General features: G+C 43.6%; 2 protein-coding genes across 6 annotated transcripts; one reads left to right on the forward strand and one right to left on the reverse strand.

Annotated features, from left to right (window-relative positions):
- Positions 1-314: 314 nt before the first annotated feature.
- On the reverse strand, positions 315-16,360 carry kiaa0319l (KIAA0319-like ortholog). Of its 4 annotated transcripts, none has more exons than XM_086014026.1 (25): positions 16,195-16,360; positions 13,680-13,860; positions 12,541-12,718; positions 12,253-12,356; positions 10,952-11,220; positions 10,652-10,726; positions 9,908-10,127; positions 9,254-9,352; positions 8,992-9,089; positions 8,541-8,628; positions 8,262-8,354; positions 8,015-8,147; positions 7,462-7,567; positions 7,101-7,223; positions 6,854-6,977; positions 6,594-6,726; positions 4,676-4,824; positions 4,287-4,438; positions 3,911-4,049; positions 3,616-3,775; positions 3,121-3,263; positions 2,803-2,925; positions 2,567-2,657; positions 2,344-2,435; positions 315-2,261 (listed from the first exon to the last, which is right to left on the reverse strand). In XM_086014026.1, the coding sequence occupies exons 4-25, from the start codon at positions 12,344-12,346 to the stop codon at positions 2,065-2,067; spliced, it is 2,901 nt and encodes a 966-aa protein (XP_085870152.1). In that variant the 5' UTR covers positions 12,347-12,356; positions 12,541-12,718; positions 13,680-13,860; positions 16,195-16,360; the 3' UTR covers positions 315-2,064. The 4 variants fall into 4 exon arrangements, with proteins under 4 accessions (XP_085870152.1, XP_085870151.1, XP_085870150.1 ...); XM_086014025.1 differs by lacking the exon at positions 16,195-16,360 and adding an exon at positions 15,292-15,631; XM_086014024.1 differs by lacking the exon at positions 16,195-16,360 and adding an exon at positions 14,718-14,993.
- ncdn (neurochondrin) lies at positions 15,496-19,959 on the forward strand. Of its 2 annotated transcripts, XM_086014028.1 has the most exons (8): positions 15,496-15,630; positions 15,706-15,949; positions 16,154-17,180; positions 17,471-17,640; positions 17,774-18,012; positions 18,086-18,301; positions 18,428-18,570; positions 19,366-19,959. In XM_086014028.1, the coding sequence occupies exons 2-8, from the start codon at positions 15,746-15,748 to the stop codon at positions 19,785-19,787; spliced, it is 2,421 nt and encodes an 806-aa protein (XP_085870154.1). In that variant the 5' UTR covers positions 15,496-15,630; positions 15,706-15,745; the 3' UTR covers positions 19,788-19,959. The 2 variants fall into 2 exon arrangements, with proteins under 2 accessions (XP_085870154.1, XP_085870155.1); XM_086014029.1 differs by having other exon boundaries at positions 15,498-15,949.
- The last annotated feature ends 986 nt before the right edge of the window (positions 19,960-20,945 follow it).

Genomic DNA, 20,945 nt, shown 5'->3' on the forward strand with positions numbered 1-20,945 from the left:
GGCCGCATTCTCTGTTGAGCTGTAATGGAGTGGCAAAGGACAACCAAATAATAGATTAATAAAAGTAAACAAAAAGACATGATCACATATCTAGTTGGGTTGGATTTCGAGTACAAATAGTGATCCTTTTGCAATTATACACTGTGATCAATTGCCCTAAACTATTGTGCACTTTTTAAGTGAATGGTTCATTAAAATTCCGAACATGAAATTCAGTGTCAGCATCTTTGTCCCAATGAACAAACAATTATGGCCCAAAGTGTTTGCAGTAAGGGCCGTAAACATATAAGCAACTGTCCTCATAGAAGCAAGAATAAAATGAAAAGTCTTTATTCTAATTCCCAGATTATCCGTTCGTATCAGGTCACTTAGAACACAAGCGTAATCCTTCCGTCCAAACCTCATTTAAAACATTTTAAACGACTCTCCCTTCATCCCTTCATCATTGCTCCCAATTCTTTGTTTCTGCCTTCACAGTGGACTCCAGCAGAGTCAAGGTCAATTCATGGCAGTTTTTGTCAGTGCCGACAATTTTTTTTTTTTTTTTTTCTTGAATCAGCTTTTAAGAGTGTTTCCAGGTGTAATGAAGATGGGAGAATGTTACCATTTTTGCACTGATTTAAAAGATAGTAGAGTTGGCACTTGGGTGTGCTTAATTTCACTTAATTTCACAGCGCAAATGAAAAATAAAAACACAGTCCTGCCCTGCTGTGCACTGGAGAGTAAAAGCAGCAGGGTTGACCTCATCATGAGATGATTTGACAGTACAGTAAACAGTATGCAAAACATTATAAAGTGATTACTTCACATTAATTACAGACGGAGATGAGAGAGTGACGTCACCCTTTCAACATTCAACGCCTTAAGAGTGACTGAAGACTGTGCAACTCAACTTTCAGCCTCTTTTGTTGTTTCACATTCTGCATGCAAAGTGAGCACATAGTGGAATTTGAACATTACCCATACACAAAAATAATCCAGTCTTTTGTTTAAATAGACTTCTTACTGTGTGTGGTTGCTGGGGTCGTTTTGAGAAAAAAAAAAAAATGTTGATGTCAATAAATCATTTGGTTTTAGCTTGTTCTTCACACAAAGCAACTGCAAAGCTCCTGTCTTATTATATTCATGAGATTCACAATTGTGTTCCAAATAAGAACAAATCCAACATTGCGATCAAGAATTAAGACGGCGTCTGTGATTGGTCTGATCCGGAAAAAGTGGAAGTTACTGAATCAAGCAGATACAAGTGAGACGTCAACACCCAACAAAAGTGCATCAAACATTGAATCACAGGAGGAGGATTTTGTTAAAAGTGGTCTTCATTCATGTTGTATGCTCCAGTGTGTATTCCAGTGGCTTCATTTATGCGGAGCAGAACCTTCAGAATAAAAGCAGCATTTTGGCTCTATGCATTTGTCTGACAAATTGCGCAATCAAACATCATAATGCAGGCCAACAACAGATACCTACACACACATACGACACTTGGAAGAAACAAGTTTTGGCACATCAGCCAGGGAGGGAAAAAAAAAAAAAAAAAAAAAAATCATGTCAGGCACACACATACAGTCATATGTCCAAACATACGAACATGCGGGTGGTGTTTCCAGAACGCAACTGGATTTAGAAGTGCAAGCGCTCATGCACTTTTTTTTTTTAATCCGTTACCGTTTGTGATCTGTTTTACTTCCTGTAAATCAGCTGTGCCGACCGCGCAGTGTTTGGTAGCATCGGGCTAACCTTTAACAGTGTGAAGACAGTTCGTTGTGCATTCATGCGGGTCGACGGGAATCAAGATTTGGAAGTACGACGAGGACTTGCTGGTTTTAGTTTGGGAGTCACCGTGGTAATGTCTCAGTTTAAATAATCCACATTCTGTATTCCTCGATTCAAAACACAGTGCCGACTCCCAAGAAACGGTCGTCTTTTTCCTCTGCCGTGGCTCAGTTTTTCAGTGTAACAGTGTGACATGCTTTCGAGTTCCAGGTGGGTGACATGAAGAAGCATAAAGGACGGATCTGTGTGTGTTTTGAGGACAGAAGTGAGCGTCACACCTCCCTTTTGCTATAGCAGCTCTTCTCTGTGCTTCTTCCCTCTCACGGGAGCCTGGCCGTTCCTCAAGGAGCCGTTTTGCGGCCGCAGGAGGTGACCGCGCTCCTGCTCCGTCCACGGGAACCCGACCTGCCCGTCATCGCTCTCCAGGTCGGAGTCGGAGTGCATGAGGGCAGAGGAGGTGGGGGCGGGCACTGGCTTGACGCGGCCTGGGTAGGTGGCACCAGAGCAGTGTTAGTCACCGTGTGCCGCATTATCCACGCATCCGGTACTTATATGCGTAATTCGTACCAGCTCTGGGTGGTTGGAGCTCCAGAGCCTCTTGCTCGTCAGCTTCCAGCATTTTATAACGGCTTTTGGTTCTGCGCGCTTTGCTCTTGCGCCTTTGCAGGAAACGCCGAGAAAACACACAAACAATATCATTAGTCGGGTGGTAGACTCACATGCTATAGAATTCTTTTTTTTTTTTTTACAGAGGATAAAGAATATATGCCTGTCTTCAGATTGGTCTCACCTGTCACAGCAACACACACATCCCCAGACAACTGTCGCCACAGCAACCACAATCATAAAGGAGGCTATGGTCACATAGAGTACGCTCCATTCTGCAAGCAAATATATTTACCATTAACTACATAATGTCTTTATTATTTTGAAAGCTCAAGTGTAGCGTTTTGTTAATGTCAAACAGGTTCATTCGGGTTCTTTGCTGTTGATTAAGTCATGAGGGGCGGCTCGGTCTCATCTTACCGCAGTTGCTCTCTGCGTCGCCAAACTGGGTTCTGATGAAGTTCTCCATCCAGAAAGGGTGGCACACACAGCGCCGCGTGAATGAGTCACACTCGCCGTGACTGGAGCAGTTGAGCTGGCAGACTGAGGGAGGACGGCGGATATGAGTGGACGCCGGCAGCATTTTAAAGAACATCTGCAAACGAGTTATGTCGTGATTCGGTACAAGAGGACTTTGCATTTCTTGCGGGAACAACTCTTGTGGTTGACCAGTGAAACCCATCAGTCGTGATTCCGTAATTACCTTAAACAGTGTAAGAAGTAAAATACAGAACTCACTGACAGTGTCCACCCGCCGGGCCTTGTAAATGAGAAAGTCGTTCTTCTGTTTACGCAGTTTGTTGCGTAGGCTGAGTGCAACGCTGTGACCGGACAGTGGAGGGCGCCCTGGACCGCCTGACACCAGGAAGATCAACCGAGTACTAAGGCCAGAACAAGAGGGGAAAAGTAGCACTTGGATTATCCATCATATATAATAAAATAAAATAAAAAAATATATATATGTACCGTATATAACACAGTGGTAATTTGGCTTGCAAATAAAAAAAAAAATTCAGTGCAAAAGTTCACTATAACAACTTCACAAAATTCTACCAAACAATAACGCAAACAAATTTAACTTTTCAATGCTTCGTGAAACTATGATATGTAAACATGCGCACTGGACTTCTTATACCTTGAACTTATCTCAACATGTAAATAAATAATATGTACACACACATATATACAGTATGTATACAAAAAGAATTCACTTTTCGTCACATAACTACTCACCTGTGCTCATTAAAGGCGCCGATCTCTCGAACAATGATGTCGCTATCGAGGACGCCGAGCAACACGCCGACCTGCCGCAGTAGCATGTCACGTTGACGGTGGGAAACCTGCATTATAGGCACCTCTAAGACCAGCTCCACCTGGTCACGCTCCCACGGGTCTGACCCGGGGAGAGACGGAGAAAAAACAAACAAAAAGTCAAATTGATTCCCACAGTAACGGAACAATCGTTTAGTGATTCGAAAATAGTACGGGCAGCTTGTCTGTGTTTCGACATTTGATCATTTGCGCGTACCTGGTTTGACCTCCAGTGTGCCGCTGTCCGTGTTGGTTTGACCTTTGCTGTCAGTGACAGACAGAGTGAAGCTATACTTGCCCTGCACCAGGTTTCCCAGAAACAAGACGGCTTGGTGATCAGAGTTGTTTAGCACATCCTGTGAAACAAGTAGGACATTTCTTTAGCTCTTCTTGGCTACGTGAGTCAACAACACAATTTTGGACGTCTATTTCCTGTCTGGCAAGATGCCTTTCTCGCAACTCTTGATGAGATCATTATTATAGTAATAATAAATATGAACAGTTGACTGATTTGAGTTAAAAATGACATTTCCTCAGAACTGTTTGAACATTTTTAGCTGAGGAATTGTCAACAAAGTCGTATATTGACTCACCCCGGCAGCAGGGCTGCTGTCATCTCTGGTCCACAGGTAGCTGATGCCACCTTTGTCATCAGTGGAGTGAGACCCATCCAGGGTGGCGGTCCGCACAGGCAGAGAGACGGGTGGGCTGGAAACCACGTGAGCCACAGGTGGTTGGTCCAGTTCTGGTTTTAAAGTGGATTCAAGGGTAGTAAATTGAAAAATGTACAAGCTTTGTCAAATAAATGACAAATCGGCCAAAAAAGCCATCTTGAATCGGTACGTAAAATTTGCGACTGCTGCATAATTTTCAAGTGCCAAGTAATATACACAAACCCCTGACAAAATCCTACTGAGTAATCTTCAAAATGACAAATGATTCCCAGAAGCCGTTAGTGTTCAAATAAAGATCATGCGCCCACCTTCTCTGACGATGACCGTGACTGTGTCGCTACTCTGCAGCGTCCTCTCATCGGTCACCGTCAGGGTGAACTCGTAAGTGCCCACCTCGAGACCCGTCACCGTGGCAACGGCACTGTCTGCGTTCTCAAACTTTACACCACCAGGACCCCTGGGACGGAGGAACAGATGGCAAAGAGAGGGTGGGGTGGGGCATTGTGACCGGAAATTTACAGCATGAAGAAAGCATTCAGTGAGAAACAAAGTGATGCAAATTTCATTTTTTTTTATGTTCAATCAATCAATCAATCACATTTTATTTATATAGCACTTTTCATACATAAAAATGCAACTCAAAGTGCTTTAAAACATTCAAAGCAAAACATAGAATTATCTTCAATCAAAAGAAAAGATAAATTATTTAAAAGTTGTTGAAAGCCAAACTAAAAAGGTGTGTCTTGAGCTTCCTCTTAAAAATATCAACAGTCTCTGCAGACCTGACATCCTCTGGCAGGCTATTCCAAAGGTGAGGACCAAAATGGCTGAATGCAGCCTCGCCATGCATTTTGGTCCTCACCCTAAAAGGCCGGCGCCAGAGGACCTCAGGATCCGCAAGGGCTGGTATGATAAAAGCAAATCAGATAAATAAGATGGCCCAAGACCATTAACACATTTATAAACTAATAAAAGTACTTTAAAATCGATCCTGAAACACACAGGGAGCCAATGCAGCAATTTCAAAACTGGCGTAATGTGCTCCCGCCCTCTGGTTCTCGTCAGCACCCGAGCGGCTGAATTCTGCAGTAGTTGCAGTGGTGAAATGCTCTTTTTCGGGAGGCCAGAGAGCAGGGCATTACAGTAATCTAAACGACAGGAAATAAAGGCATGCATCAGCACTTCCGTGTTAGCCTGAGAGAGAAACGGGCGGACTCTGGCGATATTCTTAAGGTGATAAAAACCAATCTTGGTTACATTTTTAATATGAGGAATAAAACTGAGCTCAGAGTCAAAAATGACGCCAAGGTTCTTCACACAGTGTGAGGGATTAAAAATGTGTAGTTTTGGTAAAAGCTTCTCTCTCTGACCTTCGGGACCGATAACTAAAACCTCAGTCTTGTCCTCATTGAGCTGTAGGAAATTATCTGCCATCCATGACTTGATATCTAAAATGCAATTTAAAAGGGTATCAATGGGTCCTGTGTCATCAGGAGACACGGCAATATACAGCTGCGTGTCATCAGCATAGCTGTGAAAGCTGATGCCGTGTCCCCTGATGACATCCCCGAGGGGAAGCATATAAAGATTAAAAAGTAAGGGGCCTAAAATCGAACCTTGAGGAACCCCACATTTGATTTCATGAGTTTTAGAGGAACAAGTATCCATACTTACAAAGAAATATCGGTCTGTGAGATAGGAATAAAACCAGTCAAAAACAGTACCAGAGATGCCCACTAGATTTTTAAGTCTATTTAATAAAATTTGGTGATCTACTGTATCAAAAGCAGCGCTTAGATCCAGTAGCACCAAGACTGTGAGTTTTCTCACGTCTGCAGTGCACCTAATATCATTTAAGATCCTTAAAAGAGCAGTCTCCGTACTGTGGTTCATCCTAAAACCAGATTGATATTTCTCAAAAATATTATTTGTATTTAAAAAATGATTCAACTGGATGAAAACCAGTTTTTCTAAAATCTTACTTAAAAACGGTAAGTTGGATACGGGTCTGTAGTTATTAAAAACGCTCGGGTCAGAACCGCTCTTCTTCAGAAGGGGCTTCACCACCGCCGTTTTAAAGGCAGCGGGGAAGACGCCTGTCTGAAGAGAGCAATTGACTATATTTAAAATTTTTTTTGAAAAAATGTTATTGAAGATACATGCACAATTCCAATGACTAATCCTAACTGTGTGACTCTGCATCATCCGTCACAAAATGCTACTTACTTGGTCTGTTTCCAATGGTAGGTGGCTATCTTCTGGTCGTCGCTGCTCTTACTGCCGTCCAGCATAGTTCGATCAACCGGTAGTGTCAGTTCTTTTTCCGGTCCCGCATCTGCCACCGGTGGTTTATTGTTTTCTGCGCGGCGAAGGGGGACAAAAATAAGAGGCAGAGTACGAGTTGACAGACAAGACGCTTATCATAATGAGCCACCTCACACTGTGAACAAGCATGTAGTGATGTCATGCGACTTGAAGCCGCTTACCTGGCTGCACAATAACTGTGACGTAGGCTGTGTCTTGCTGTCCGGCAGAGTCGGTCACAGTTAGCTGGAAGGTGTAATCTCCTTCTTGCATTGCTGACAGCTGCAAAGTGTGCGTGCGCACGCCCTGAAACGTGCAAAAACAGGACCCGCATTTTCAACACGGACTAATTTTGCAGATCTTCCCACAAAGGAAACTGATATAGAAACGTGTCTCATTCAGCAAAAAAAAAAAAAAAAATTGACTCACTTGCATCTCCACCACCTTGTCTTTGCTCTCTGGACTGAGGGACCATTCATAGGCAAGGGAGTCATGGTCATCTGTGCTCTGGTTGCCGTACAGAGTGATGGAGTTGCGTGGTAAAGTGATGACCTGCATAACAGAAAACAAAAGAAGAATTTTTTTTTTTTTTTTTTTTTTTAAATGTGATGGTTACTTCCTTGATCCACGCCACACCTCTCTACAAAGTTCTGTGGAAGTCAGTTAAGACGTTTTGGCTGGTAGCATACAAAACAAACAGCCAAAAAGATAACCTGCATATAAACTAATACAAATACATGCAATAAATGTGTGCATTTATTGCACCATAGCATGGTGTAAAAATGTTGACCTGGTTGGGGCCGGTGTTGGCCTCTGGCTTGTAATCCTTGGCTTTGTTGACAGACAGGGTGGCCTGTGTTGAGTCTTGGGCGCCATCTGAGTCGGTGACAGTCAAACTGGCAAAGGAAACCAAATAAAATAAAATACAATAAAAAAATTGATGAAATACAGACATCCGCCTAATGTGATAAAAAGTTGACGAAGAACTGTACAGTGAACCACCGCCGATACATGAGTCACAATTGACCAACTTGGCTGCTCATTTTTTTTTTTTTTTTGTTGCACTACATTGCTAGTTTAAAAACTCACCTATTCGCACATATCCCACCATGTTTTTGTGCTCATTCTGTTATGCCCTAAGATGCTAACCAAATGTCCAAGTCCTTCTAAGGCTTGACAGGGGAGAGCATCATAACAGGAGATCCCAGTAACAGTCCGACAGGCATGCAAGGCTGCTTATATCAAAAAAAAATTAGGGTGGTCCCTAACCACAAATAGCAAAGGTTCACTGTATTGATATTTTTTTTTTTTAGATGGATGCAAATTTCTAGATGACAGCATACTTGAATGTGTAGTTCCCCGGAACCAAATTGGTGAGCGTGAGGACGGCCGTGTTGGCAGACACTTTCTCCTCCCTTAGGGGACCTTTGACCTCTTCCCAGTGCCACGCCACTACTCTGTCATCGTCTGTGCTCTCTGGGGGGGAAGGAAAAAAAATTTTTTTTTAAAGGGCCACGTGAGAGGGCAGTTTAAGCATGTAGCCTCAAGCGGTGACGACGTTTGCACGCGGGTGTTGATTCCAAAACTCACGGCTGCCGTCTATCACCGTAGAGCTTGTTGGCAAGGAGATCTCTTGGAACTTAAGGGAAACGACGGCAACGGGGGGCTTGTTTACCCGTGGCTCTGTCAGGTGGAAAACAAGAACTTAACATGCTTAGTGAGGCGTAAACCGCTTGCTGAGGAACAAAACCAATGTTTGTGTAAGAATCAAATAGAATACCAGATGCAATATGAGCACCTATCTTTAGTAAAAAAAAAAAAAAAAAAAAAAAAATAAAAAATCTAAGTCTATTTTATGTTTTTCCTTACTTGGTTTGACAGTGACATTGACGTAACCTTCTCCATGGGCCCCTCCCCCATCCACGGTCACTTCAAACTCATACAGGCCAACTGTGAGCTGAGAAAATAAATACCAGTTAAGCAATCTGAAAGACAAAGCGATCTGAAACTGACGATGGTTACATGCACAAAATAACAAAATAAGAGAGCCTCATTGGTAGTTGGTTCTCTCCGCTTTTCACAGCACTCTGTGAAAGTCACAGTTTGCGTCCACCCTATGCGCGGGAAACAGGAATTTGGTTTCCAGTCGAGTAGTCGGAGTATGTAAATACAATTTGAGAAAAATGTGAAAGTCCGATTCAAGTTTTTGCATTTTCAAAATCTGATCGTTTTGACGTCATAGTTTACTTTAGTGCATTAAAACGCACTGACTGAAAGCAGCAGGATTGCTCCGCTTAGAACATGAATATGAAAGCTGTACCTTGCTGAGTTTCAGGGTCTTGCTGTGCTTTCCTTCCATCTCCCCACTGTAATCTTTGGGATGTGTTATCAGACGCCAGTCAAATGCATACTTTGTATCTGTGCCACGGAAAGTCAGTAAATACCAAACTGCTCACGCGTTGAATCAAAACTCAGATAAGGATCGTTTTTTTTTGTTTTTTTTTAAATGGCGGATTTTCATTTCGCTTCATTCCAGCGTGTCAAGAAGGGAAAAAGGGGGTAAACCAAATTCATCGTCTTACCTGGCGGAGGTGGTGGCACCACAAAGGCGTTAAGCTCGACCGAGCTGCGCGGTAGCGTGACCTCAACACTCTCCCCTGCTGACACCACCAGCTCCCTCACTGGCAAGGAAAACACAATCAGGTGATGCCAACACTACAGCGTCACAACAACAAAGTTGCCATTTGGGACTTTTTTTTTGGAACATATCAAATATTTTTACAAGCCAATTGCAACACTTGTTGATAGTTACAGATGGCTGAGAGTCTGCGCAGTGTCAATCACTTAAGCTTATTTCAAAACCACAGCTGACCTTTATACAATATCTCCTTTGACACTCTGTATACAACAGCTGCTATTTCCATGCTGTGCTATCCGCTCTAAATCCATGTCGCTCGGTAGAGCTAAACGCAGTCACGTGCCGCGACTTGCATTGTAGTTGACGGTGAAACTTTTCAGTTGACAAATTGTCAGTCAACAGGTGAAACCGACTACACAAGCTCTTCTTGTTTGTTCAAAATCCGCCTGTCCCAGCACATTCCTGTAACTTCACCGCCACCGACGAGGAACTTTGAACAGTCCGTATGTGAAGGTCACGAGGCGAGTGCAGAAAACAAATATACCAAGAGGCAAATGGGTTCGTTGCAAACACAATTGTCGAATTATGCATTTCTTACCAGCCTGTGTTGGCGCGACACTGATGATAGCCGCTGTGGGTGTGATGACATCACTATTATTGGAAGACGCAGCCGTGTCTACAATGGTGGAGTTCTGCTGTGAGGCGGGTTCACCAGTCCTGTTGGTTATATGAGTGATGTTCGTTTGGTCTGCTTGTGGAATTACGCTTGGGTTGGGTACCAACAGCGCAGAGGGCGTGGGGTCGAGTTTGGAGTTTTGCTGAAGAAAGGGTTACAAAGAGTAAAGCTGTGACAAGTTACAAGTTATTCATTTGAAGGAAGATGTCTAAATTGTGTACATGGAATTATTGGATTGAGAACTTCAGATAATCCATACAATAGATGACAGAACTTTAAAATCTTTTATGCAAAGTGTAAAGGTCTTGGGCAATGCCGTGGTTGTAGTTAAAACGGCCAATTGCACTTTCAATGTGTAAAAAGGTGAGGATCAGAAAAAAAAAAGAAAAAAAAGTATGAATCTTAAAAGGGGAGGCCAACCCGCAAAAACTCTTCACAATAATATGTTCTGTGCAGCCCCACTAGTCTAAACACGGCATTCTGACAGATTTTGTGTTTGTGGAATATGAGTTAAGTAGTAAAATCCAAATGTAATATCAATTAGAATGCCGTGTTTAGACTAGTAAGGCTGCATAGAACATATTGTGAAGAAAATTTGGGGGTTGACCTCCCCTTTAAAAAAAAAAAAAAAAAAAAGAATGACTATAGACATGATCCTGTAATTACCGTCCTCGGCTGCTGTTCTGTTTGCGCTTCACGTCCTGCCTGACGAACGCTCCTCCCTCTTTTTGTGGCAGAATCCTTAAGAAAAGACCAGAAATTACATTTGAAAAATAGAATTCAATGCATTTCTGAAAATGACCCATTCGTCATTACCAAAACGATTAATTGCTAGAATTGCAGATGTATTGCTAATTCTGATACTCAGCCACTTCAAAGTTACACTGTGATAACACTGATGCTAAATCTGACAATAACAATTGATGCTTCGCGGCACCTTAACTAATGACGATGAACCAGTCATACCTTGCTCAGTATCTGAAGGAGGCCGAGAGACTCCTGATCAGGTTGGGGCAGAAACAAAATGGGACAGCCCCCTTTCAAGGAACAACTAAGAAGCACACATCGCCCACCGAGGCTCCACACCGCGTTGCAACTTGGCCTCAAGCAGCAGCTCTCCCAGCATGTTGGCCCGCCTCTCCCGTCTGCTAGAGGGTACCAACCCAGGCTGATGACTCTTGTCCAGTGGAGCCCCAGCACTCCTCCGGTAACACGGCAGACATCTGCTGATACACCTGGAGGAAGCCCGAGGAAATCTATTAGCTTCAAAATGGCCATTTACATTTGAAGCTTTGACTGCACATTTCTCAAAAAAAAAAAAAAAAAAAAAAAAAAAAAAAAACACAGATACACAGCCACATCTTGAGTAATCTGCCGCGTCAGCTGCTGAGAAAGGAAATTTGACTTTTCCCTGACGAAACATGGCGCTCGCTATTAGCGCCCAGAGCACATTATGCAATGAACACAAAACTCCACTCTCCGAGCCGACCCGTACCAGCGGTCATCTGTCAGCGCAGTGAGCTGCTGCAGTCCGTTCCCCGTGGATGGCATTACGGCACTCGACAAATCCGCGAACAGGCTGATGATGCGCATGCCGTCAATGGAACAATAACATTTGGAAATGAAATGACACCGCTGATGTCATTTCTGGACCAGAGTGATCAAGTACATTTTTGCCATGCTTGGGAGATAAAAACTCAAAATGGCATGATGATGAGGTGTCTGCTGACATCAATGTGTAAAATCTATGGAAAATGTAGTCAAAGGGAAAAGCACAGCGTGCATTATCTGCAGCGAAATGCTTAATCAGCTTCATTCTGGAAAGAAAACACATGACTTGCTCTCATAAAACTCATGATTATTTGATTTAAAAAAAAAAAAAAAAAAAAAGAGGACCCTTTGGCCTCTGTTCAGTCACTCACCTCTTGCCCTCTCTTCTTCTGTCACCCACCCTCAACTCACAGCATCCACTCACACAGAGCACTTATTGTTCTGTTTCACATTGTAAACCCGGTATGCCCCCGCGTCCTCCCCCGCATCCTCCCCCTCACACTATTTAGTCCACTGGTCTGATGGCTCTGATTAGATCAGATGAGTAATGACAACAAAGGAGCAAAAAAGCAGCAAAGAGGATGAGGACACGCCTTGAGTAACCAGAGGCTGCGTCGCAGAGCCCCGATAGCAGCACTAACAGCTGCGGATGTCAAACTGTTATAGGTCCTCAGCCAATAAATGTTCTTTACGGATTTGAATTGAGTTTGTTTTACCTGTGGGAGGGACTAAAAGCCAGAGGTGGGTCAGAGGCAGGAGGAGGAGGTGTGGTAAACTCCAAGTGAGTAGATGCTGGTATGCAGAAGACATTTTAAAAGACCTGAGAAGAAAGTACTGTCCGTTAGTGTACGGCAGTTTTAATTCACTTGCAAAGTACGGTGACAATTTTAATCGCGGCACGACTCGAGACACACCCAAGAATTAGACAAGTGTTGCAATCAAAGTGCTGCCAAAAGAAAAGTTGCGGCTGTTTCACAACTGGCGCTTGCCGAAGGCACCTCTACCTTTTGCCTGGCGGGCAGACGCTGCAGGGTGGAGCTGAGGGAGGTCAGGGACAGTGCGGCGTTAGGTTGGCAGCAGGGCGGCGTGAGGTGATTGGCGGAGGACAAACAAGACCAACGACGTGCGGAGAAGATGCAGCATGGCCGGCGGTGGGGCCCTCACAGGATCAGATGCTCAAAGCTGAAGAGAAGGCCGCAGTGGGAGAATATAAAAATATGTATTGAATATAAAATCTCACTGGAACATTTACAATTCATTTTTTTTTGTTCTCCATCCCATTATTTACGACTAACAAGCAGGAGTGCCTTTTACATTTGAGGCAAGTGTACCCTTAAGAGCTTCAACAGCCCATATTAAAATCGTAGTCCTCAAGTATATGTCAAGCTACCTAGATGGTAAACACTGTGCATCCACTAACTATCAGGAAACATTTTAATTTAAAGTTTATTAGCTATTAAATCATTTTAAAATGTTCTAATTGTATTGTGCAGGTGTTTGTAACATTTTAGGTCTTAATTTAGCAACAAGAAAGGATCAAAATATTCGACATTGCTGGGCTTCTGACGCTGTATCAACCTGCTACACAACCGCAGTAATAATGACAACTCGTCGGCTAGCAATTCTATGCTAAATAAACATTTAATTAACACAATCCATCTCGATGTGATATCTTCTTTCCAGCGCAAGAGCGGATTGAACAAGATAAGTGACTCATGAATATTTTTAGTTTGTCAGCTGAGCTGTCGGGGCATCCCATTAGGAGACTATAACAAGCAAATCAGGAAATAAATCAAGCAGCTTTCAAGCGCATCCGTTGCGGAGACAGTTTGTGCAAGCAAAACAGACCCTCCATATCAGGAAATAATTTTTACCAGGTAGAGCAGCACTTCGAAAGCCTTTTGATTTCTCAAGCCAACAAGCTGACGCAAACCTGATTTGATTACACGGTCTGCCTCCATCCCCCTCCGGCAGCCTCCGAGCATTTGAGGCCCAAAAATAAAAAATACTCCAGGTAAAAATAATCCAAAGTAAAATATGCTTGGGGAAAAGCGCGATTTAGTCACATTTGTTCCACCTTGTTTTTTCAAATTCCTTTAGAGAGACTGTCAACATGCGCAGTAGCAAAAGCCAGCTTGGTCACCTGGGTTGATGACAGCTTAAAGTTTTGGTCTAAAAGGCTCCTTTTCTTCCGAGAACCTCCATCAGAACAATGGCCTCTGTCACCAAGAAGAGCAGGTCTCAGCTTTGTTTCACTCTCCTCGTCATCGCGAAGAGAAGCACACTTGCAAACTCCGTTTGCTTCCAGTCAGGTGGGGGACTCTCTGGAACATCAAATCCCACGCTCAGTTTATTCAGGTTTTGAAAAGAAGAAATGTATTGTAATAAATCTCCCAATATAAACAGGCACATTTTATTCCATATATTGGGACGATTATAACAATAAGAGATATATTACCCTGATTGTACTGTTGGGATTCAAATGACAAGATTCCTTGTTAAATCTTCTTCTGAATCCTAATCAGCTATGATTTCTTAATCTTTGTAAATGTAAATAATGTGATTATGTTCTTGTACTGACTGGTACACCTGTACAATGTAATGAGATCACATACAACAGCTGCATCAAAACCGCAGATTCAAAGATAATAAAGCTTAGTTTTGCTTGACACTGCCAGAGACGTGCAGTTCAAAACAATACAGCATTCATTTTTGTGGTTGCTTCGTTCACACCTGTAGGTGGGACTAATAAAAACTACTGTACTCTTAAAGGTATCTTATCTGACATCCTCCTCTTTAATAATGCCCACCTGAGTGTTAGTCGAGTATTATTTTTGTAATAACAGAATTTTGGTAGTCACAATCATATTTATATGAATTGACCGGTACCGACAGGATGAATGAATGCAAATAAAGGCATTGGCATGTTATATATCGAAAAACAACATACACTCTGAATTGTGGGTGAACATCATTGTATAATTTAGCCAGCTCATATTAACAGGTTTCAGAATAGACTGGATGCCTCTTCTTTAATCATACTGTAGTCATATTTGAGGCCGATCGCTGCAGCTTGACGAGTCCATTGCATTAACGCCATTACAAACGCTTGGATCAGGACTCTGCCGCATCTGGTGGATCACTAAACGCATTGCATACTGACACGCGAAGAGTGGGGTACCTGTTCAATCCAGGGTCCTTTAAGGCACCTTGAGCCAAACAGCTGCTGGCATCTCTATGACTTATTTACACGCTGTGGGCACGGGTTCAGCGCGTGGCTTATTCGTAAAGATGCTCCCACCATACCGTTGCAGAAGACGACTATAGTCGTACTCATTCGTCTTCGCGCGATCGCCGTGGCCTGTTAAACCCTCGCTGTCCCCCCCTCACTACAGTAAATTGGGTCACTATCCCTCTCACTTGTTCAGCTGATCTGCCCCTCTAAACTCAACCAAGCCCCTTATAAGACAGACATGCATTTCCGGTATCAATTTCAAAATATGACAATTCATACACCAGGAATCAACGCTTAATGGCAGCCGAAGACACAGTGGCACACATTAACTCATTAAAAAAATCTAAATTGATGCAGTTAGTAGCCTAAGAATATATGATAAAGAATGCGTACAACTGTTACAGTAAACATGTTGACGCTCCAATGGTTACTGAAGGACAAATTACTCTGAATCCTAATCCTACTCTTTCCGGTCTGCGCCACAACGACCAAAGACGAGATGAGAAACATTAACCCTCACCTCCTTGCATTTCTTGCTCGACTCGGAGTTGCAGTAGATGATTCGCTAAAGACAATGAATAAACGTAGGCTGAAAATGTTCGATAATTGTGACCAAGTTCGCTTTATCAACGTTTCAGAGTGGACCAAAATGGAGACGGCACCTTCCAACATTCGTTGCTGCGATTGGTCACTTGATCTTGTAAGAGCGTTTTCATTGGCTACTAGGTATCTTTACTCTAATATCCATTTCCGGTGAGAGCTCACGAGAAACGTACGGGAGTTTTCGTCCAAAGCTATTTGTAAAGAAACTATTCCCATTTCCTCGTTCTAGGAACCCAGACGAGCAGCTAAAACATCCGTGAGTGGATTATGCTGGTTTCCTGATAGCAGTGCGTTGCTAACCATTAATGATCAAGTCCCAACCCTTTTGCAGTACTTTCTGTATGACGCTTTGCTGACACTGTGAGGCCACGATGGATGACGACGCTATAGTTGACGTGAGCGATCAGTTCTCCGGAGGAGAGGAGCAAACGGGAGGAGAAAAAGATGGAGGAGGAGGTCCAGAGAAGAATGCGGGAGGTGGTTTAACAAACCCAAAGAGGGAAGTGTTGGAGAGATGCCTCCACGCTCTCAAACATGCTAAAAATGATAGCCAGACTTTGGCTGCACTTCTTCTGGTACGTTTCCATCCACCCTACTTATCTAATGATTTCTTTCACATGTAACAAGATGGCTGCAAAGCACTAAAACAGACTGGCTCATAAAGCATCAACACCATGCATATAGAATGTACACAATCATGAACCCGTGTTCCGTAAATACCAGAACAATTCAATCAAATATCTCCTTTCAATCTGATTTTGAATTCTCTACATTCCCAGATCACACGCTTGTGCCCAGCTTGCCAACTGGACAAACCCACCTTGAGGCGTATCTTTGAGGCTGTGGGTCTCAACCTTCCAGCTCGGCTATTGGTGACAGCAGCCAAGGGAAGCGGGGACCCTGGATTGCCCCCACATGAGCTCCTTTCGTTGGGCGCAGCTCTGTTGTCTGCCATAAGCACGGATCCAGACATGGCCTCTCAACCTCAGCTCCTCGCCACCGTTCCTCTACTGCTGGAAATTGTAGCACATGGTCCAAGCAACCAACAGCAGACAGGGGATGAAAATGGAGATAGTGAGCAGATTCCAGAAAGTACGAGCGATGAGGCTAAGCTAGCAAGAGAAACTGAGGTCAGTGAGCAAAAGGGCAAGGATGATGATCAAGGTGCGGCTGGAGAAGCATCACCATGTAACTCAAAGTCACCATCTGGAAAGCTTGACGAGGCCGTAGCCGCTGACTCTTACCAGGTTCTGACAGCCGTGTGTGCCCAACCCAGGGGTCCGGACCATCTGCTGAACCGAGGTGCTGTTCCCGCTCTGTGCCGGGCTTTAGAATGGAACCAGACCTTGAGCCAGAAAATGGGGCTTCCCTTGCTTGTTTGCCTCCTCTCGGGTAAAACCAAAGACAAAGCGTGGCGGAAACACTCCGCCGAATTGCTGCATCTGCTGGTGACGATGTCCAAAGACTTTTGCAAATCCACAGGCCAGACCAGGTTGGATATGTGTTCCCAGTTGGTCAATGTCCTACCCCCAGTGGGAGTCACAGTAGAGAGGGAGGTGCTGAGGGAAGTCGTGAGCCGAGTGTGGGGGGCACTTCGACCCATGGTGCAGGCCAAGTTAACTCCGAGACAGATCGGGCCAGTTTTGGTACTCGCCGCTTGTCTGCTTGATTTGTATGGTTGGGAGCTGGCTGGATCACCGAAGTTCTGCTGCTTACTGGTCAATCGGGCTTGTGTGGAGGTCCGGATGGGATTGGAGGAACCGCCTGGAAACGATCTGAGCCAAGAGCTGCAGGACACACTCACAGGTTAGAGACATTTCAATATATTTTGAACATGCTTTTATATATCATTAAATAGGCTGTGCTCCAAGTAACCGCCAGCTTGTGTCTTATCACAATTTACAAAAAGCGGTATAAGACACCCGTGCACGACTTAGTTTGCGTTATAAATATACTGCATTGATGAATGCAGTTAGGCCCATGCGCCTTATGGCGGGCAATAAATAATGACAACACAAAAATTGGGTCATGAACAAGGTGGCGCTGTGAAGCTCGGCATGTGTTCAAACACCATTAACCACCTCCTCCTCGTCCAGGTTGTTATCGGATCATGGAGGCGGCCATCGAGCAGGCCTGCAGCCCGGCTGTTGTGTCCGTTGCGTCACCCGCCCCGAGTCCCACCTCCTCCTTAAGTCTGCAGCAGAGCAGGCAGGTCCTCGGCGTGCTGGAGGAGGCCTTCTCGGCTCTCATGTACCACCTGCAACAGGTGAGGGGACGCATTTGAAAAGCTTCCACTTTTGGAATTAGCCATTAGCTTTAGCGGGATCTAATGGAAGAACTGTATAAGAAAGACTCTGTGTGTTACTCACCGAAATCTAAGTCTTTTCCTGTTTTCCAAGGTGGACCAGAGTCGCTACGGCGACCCTTTTGTTTTCGCCACATTCCGCTGCCTGTGCTCATGGCTGGCGGAGGAGACTTCCTGTCTAAGGGAGGAAGTGACCTCACTCCTGCCAGTCCTCATCAACTACTCGCAGAGCCACCTGATGGCCGAGAATTCCGAGCAGGGGCTCTCCGACTGGATGGAGAAGATGGCCGTCGCTGATGAGCGCGGGACCTGGACGGGCAAAGAGGCGCTTAGGTACGGTAACGAGACCACTGACGCATTAGTGAATTGCTTTCGTATTGGGTGAAGACTTGTCTCCTGTCTTCAGGTATCTCCTACCAGCTCTGTGTCACCTCTCTGCCGAGGAAGGTCCCAGGAAGGTGCTGCTCACCCTTGACACGCCGGCCTTGCTGGTGTACTACCTTTCGCACAGCTTTACTTCCTTGAAGGGTAAAAGCGGAGCGTCTTCGGTGAGGGAGCCCAGCATGGAGACGGCCTGCTCGACCCTCCTTAATTTCTCCGTTACTGAGGCTGAAAGAGTCAGGTAGTAGACGTCCTCATTCCAACCTGTTGCCAATGCTCAAGTGTTGATTTCTTTTTTTTTTTTTTAGCCTTTTAGCACAGTGGTCCCCAGTGCAATTATATGTTATAGTGCAATGATGTTTTCCAGGAAGGATCCATGCTTCAAAACTTTGGAGAAGCACCTGAGTGAAGCGCTTCCCGTTTTGGTGCACAAATCGAGCCTCATCGTCCTTGCGGCTAATTACTGCACGTTGGGTCTGATGATTGGCAGACTGAAATATGCTCCTCCAGGTAATGTAGTTTTAGTTAGGCATCAACAATATTTATTTGGGGGGGGGGGCTTGGAAGATATGGCCTTAAAATTGCATTGACATTATTCAAAAATACATTTTGCTTTCATTTTCCCATAGCAAACAAGTTTTGATACTTTTTTTTTTTTCCGAGCAAATTCCCCCCCAGCATCAACATCCTCAGAAATGATACAAGTACATATTAGTTTCTTTAAAGACAATGTGGAAAAAAAATAAAATTGCTTTGACCAACTGGTATTAATTATTAAAACGGTCAGTGCTGAATTAATGCACTGTAGCCAAGGTCCGCCAGTGGGCCAATGAAAAAAAATCATTACATTTAACTTTCCTGTGTATTTTAGTCAGTGGACCACAGCAACATGTAAAATATAAACCATTAAATTATAGTTAATTTTATGAGGTCCTCGGATTGCGATGGAGTTCCATTAGTAGAAATGTGCCATAGTCTACCACTAGCATACCCTCATGCAGTACTTAATTTATAATTAAAGTAAATGTTTGATTGAAAAACACATCTGGGCCACAAATATAAACCAATCAAATGAAAAATTCGTTAAGTGAAGACGCTGTCTGCCACCAGGCAAAATATTCTTAAACCTGTGAAAATTACTTCATTGCGCTCCATATGTAACCTCAAAATGTCGTTACAATAAGTATTTGTGTGAAAAACAATTGTAGGCATTATATGAAAGCAATTTTAGTGTTAACCAGTGAACAGAAGTGGCTGTCCTAAAAAAAAAAAAAAAAAAAAAAAGTTCTACCTTCTTCTTTCCAGGTTCAGCTGAAGCCAGTCAAAGGCGCTTCTTTTCCACGGCTCTCCGCTTTCTCCACAGCGCTCTGGACGCTGAGCTCAGCCCGGGGCCGGTCACGGTGAGCCCCGGCTGGAAGGACAGTTGGGACGAAGTTGCCGAGCTCTGGAGGTTGGCTCTGCAGGCTCTGGGGGGCTGCTTCCGCTCTCAGTCCTGGTTGGCAGCACTGGTCAGAGAGGAAGGATGGTTGAGAAACACGCTCAGCACGTTGGGTTGCTGTAGCGCACTACCGGACCTGCACACGCAGGAGGCGCTAGAGGAGGCTCTGTGTGCCCTGGCCAACCAGTGCCCACTTTGCAAACAGGACATTGGAGATGCCATCAAGAGGCATGATAAAGGAGCTTTCAGCAGCATGAGGAACCTTAAGAAGGCGATAGGAGTGAAATGAATGAAAAAGTGAAGATTTAAACATTGGCAGATGGTTGTAATGAAATATGGGAAATACTGAAGCCAATATGCATCTGTTTCAATCACCAATGAGCAGCAATTGAAATTTCATCATACCTTCTTTGAAAGTAATTGTCAAATGGTTACAGAATTTAATAAAGAACTATTTTCTTACAGAACTGTAATCCTTGTTTCACGTTATTTGATTCTCTTAAAGCAACCGAGTGGTGCATTTCCTCCCTTTGACCACAAGATGGTGTTGGGAGACTTATGCGGCTTCTCTTCAGCATGCTCTTTTTCTGTTCGCGGATTTAATTAATTTGATTTCATTTTAAAACGTCTCAAATGGCCCTTTTTTAATTACTGCGGTGAATTTAGACGAGAGGGGCACAATATTAGAAACGGTTCGCACTGTGATACGTAGCTGTTTAGCAAAGCTCACAAGTACAATAATGAATACACAAGTTGGACTGTTAAAATTCAAAACTGATTTTAAATGTGTAAAGTTATCATTTCTAATACAGCATTATTGGCTCTCATTATATCGTGGAAGGGAAGCGGCCCTAATAGTGTCCATTCTCCAGTAATTCACATGAAATTCATGCCATAAAGTACGTTTGAGAAAGGGTTACAATACATCACTTATTTGCTCATCATGTTCAGCCACTTGTTCACGTCTAAACCAGAGCATACTCAGATTCTCAACTTTTTTTTTTAAATCACCAAGTACCACCTAAAAAAACAAAACAAAACAAAACTAGCGGTATATGCTATATAGCATTGTAAACCTTTGCACAGTTTATACATTAACACTGCGAAGTCAAGTCAAAAATGTCTTTACAGTAAATATGTTCTATGCACCACCACTACTCTATTTTAAACACATTCTGATTAATATTGTCTTGTGGAATATGAATTAAGCAGCAAAATGTAGGCCCTACCCGTTTTAATCCATCTCAGGGGATCGGCCATTTTGCCACTTGCTGCCGACTGAAAATGACATCACACTTAAATTCGGATTCAATTCAAATGTTTTGCACATAAAATTTAAATGTGAGTTGGACTCAAATAAATGTTGAAAAAAAAAATGGCAAACATATAAAATAAGTTAAATATAACTGAACTGTGTTTAGGATGTGATTCTTTGGCGTGCCACTAG

The sequence above is a fragment of the Filicampus tigris genome, chromosome 18, assembly GCF_054856515.1.
Source record: "Filicampus tigris isolate MCC_2025a chromosome 18, RoL_Ftig_1.0, whole genome shotgun sequence".
Classification (NCBI taxonomy): domain Eukaryota; kingdom Metazoa; phylum Chordata; class Actinopteri; order Syngnathiformes; family Syngnathidae; genus Filicampus; species Filicampus tigris.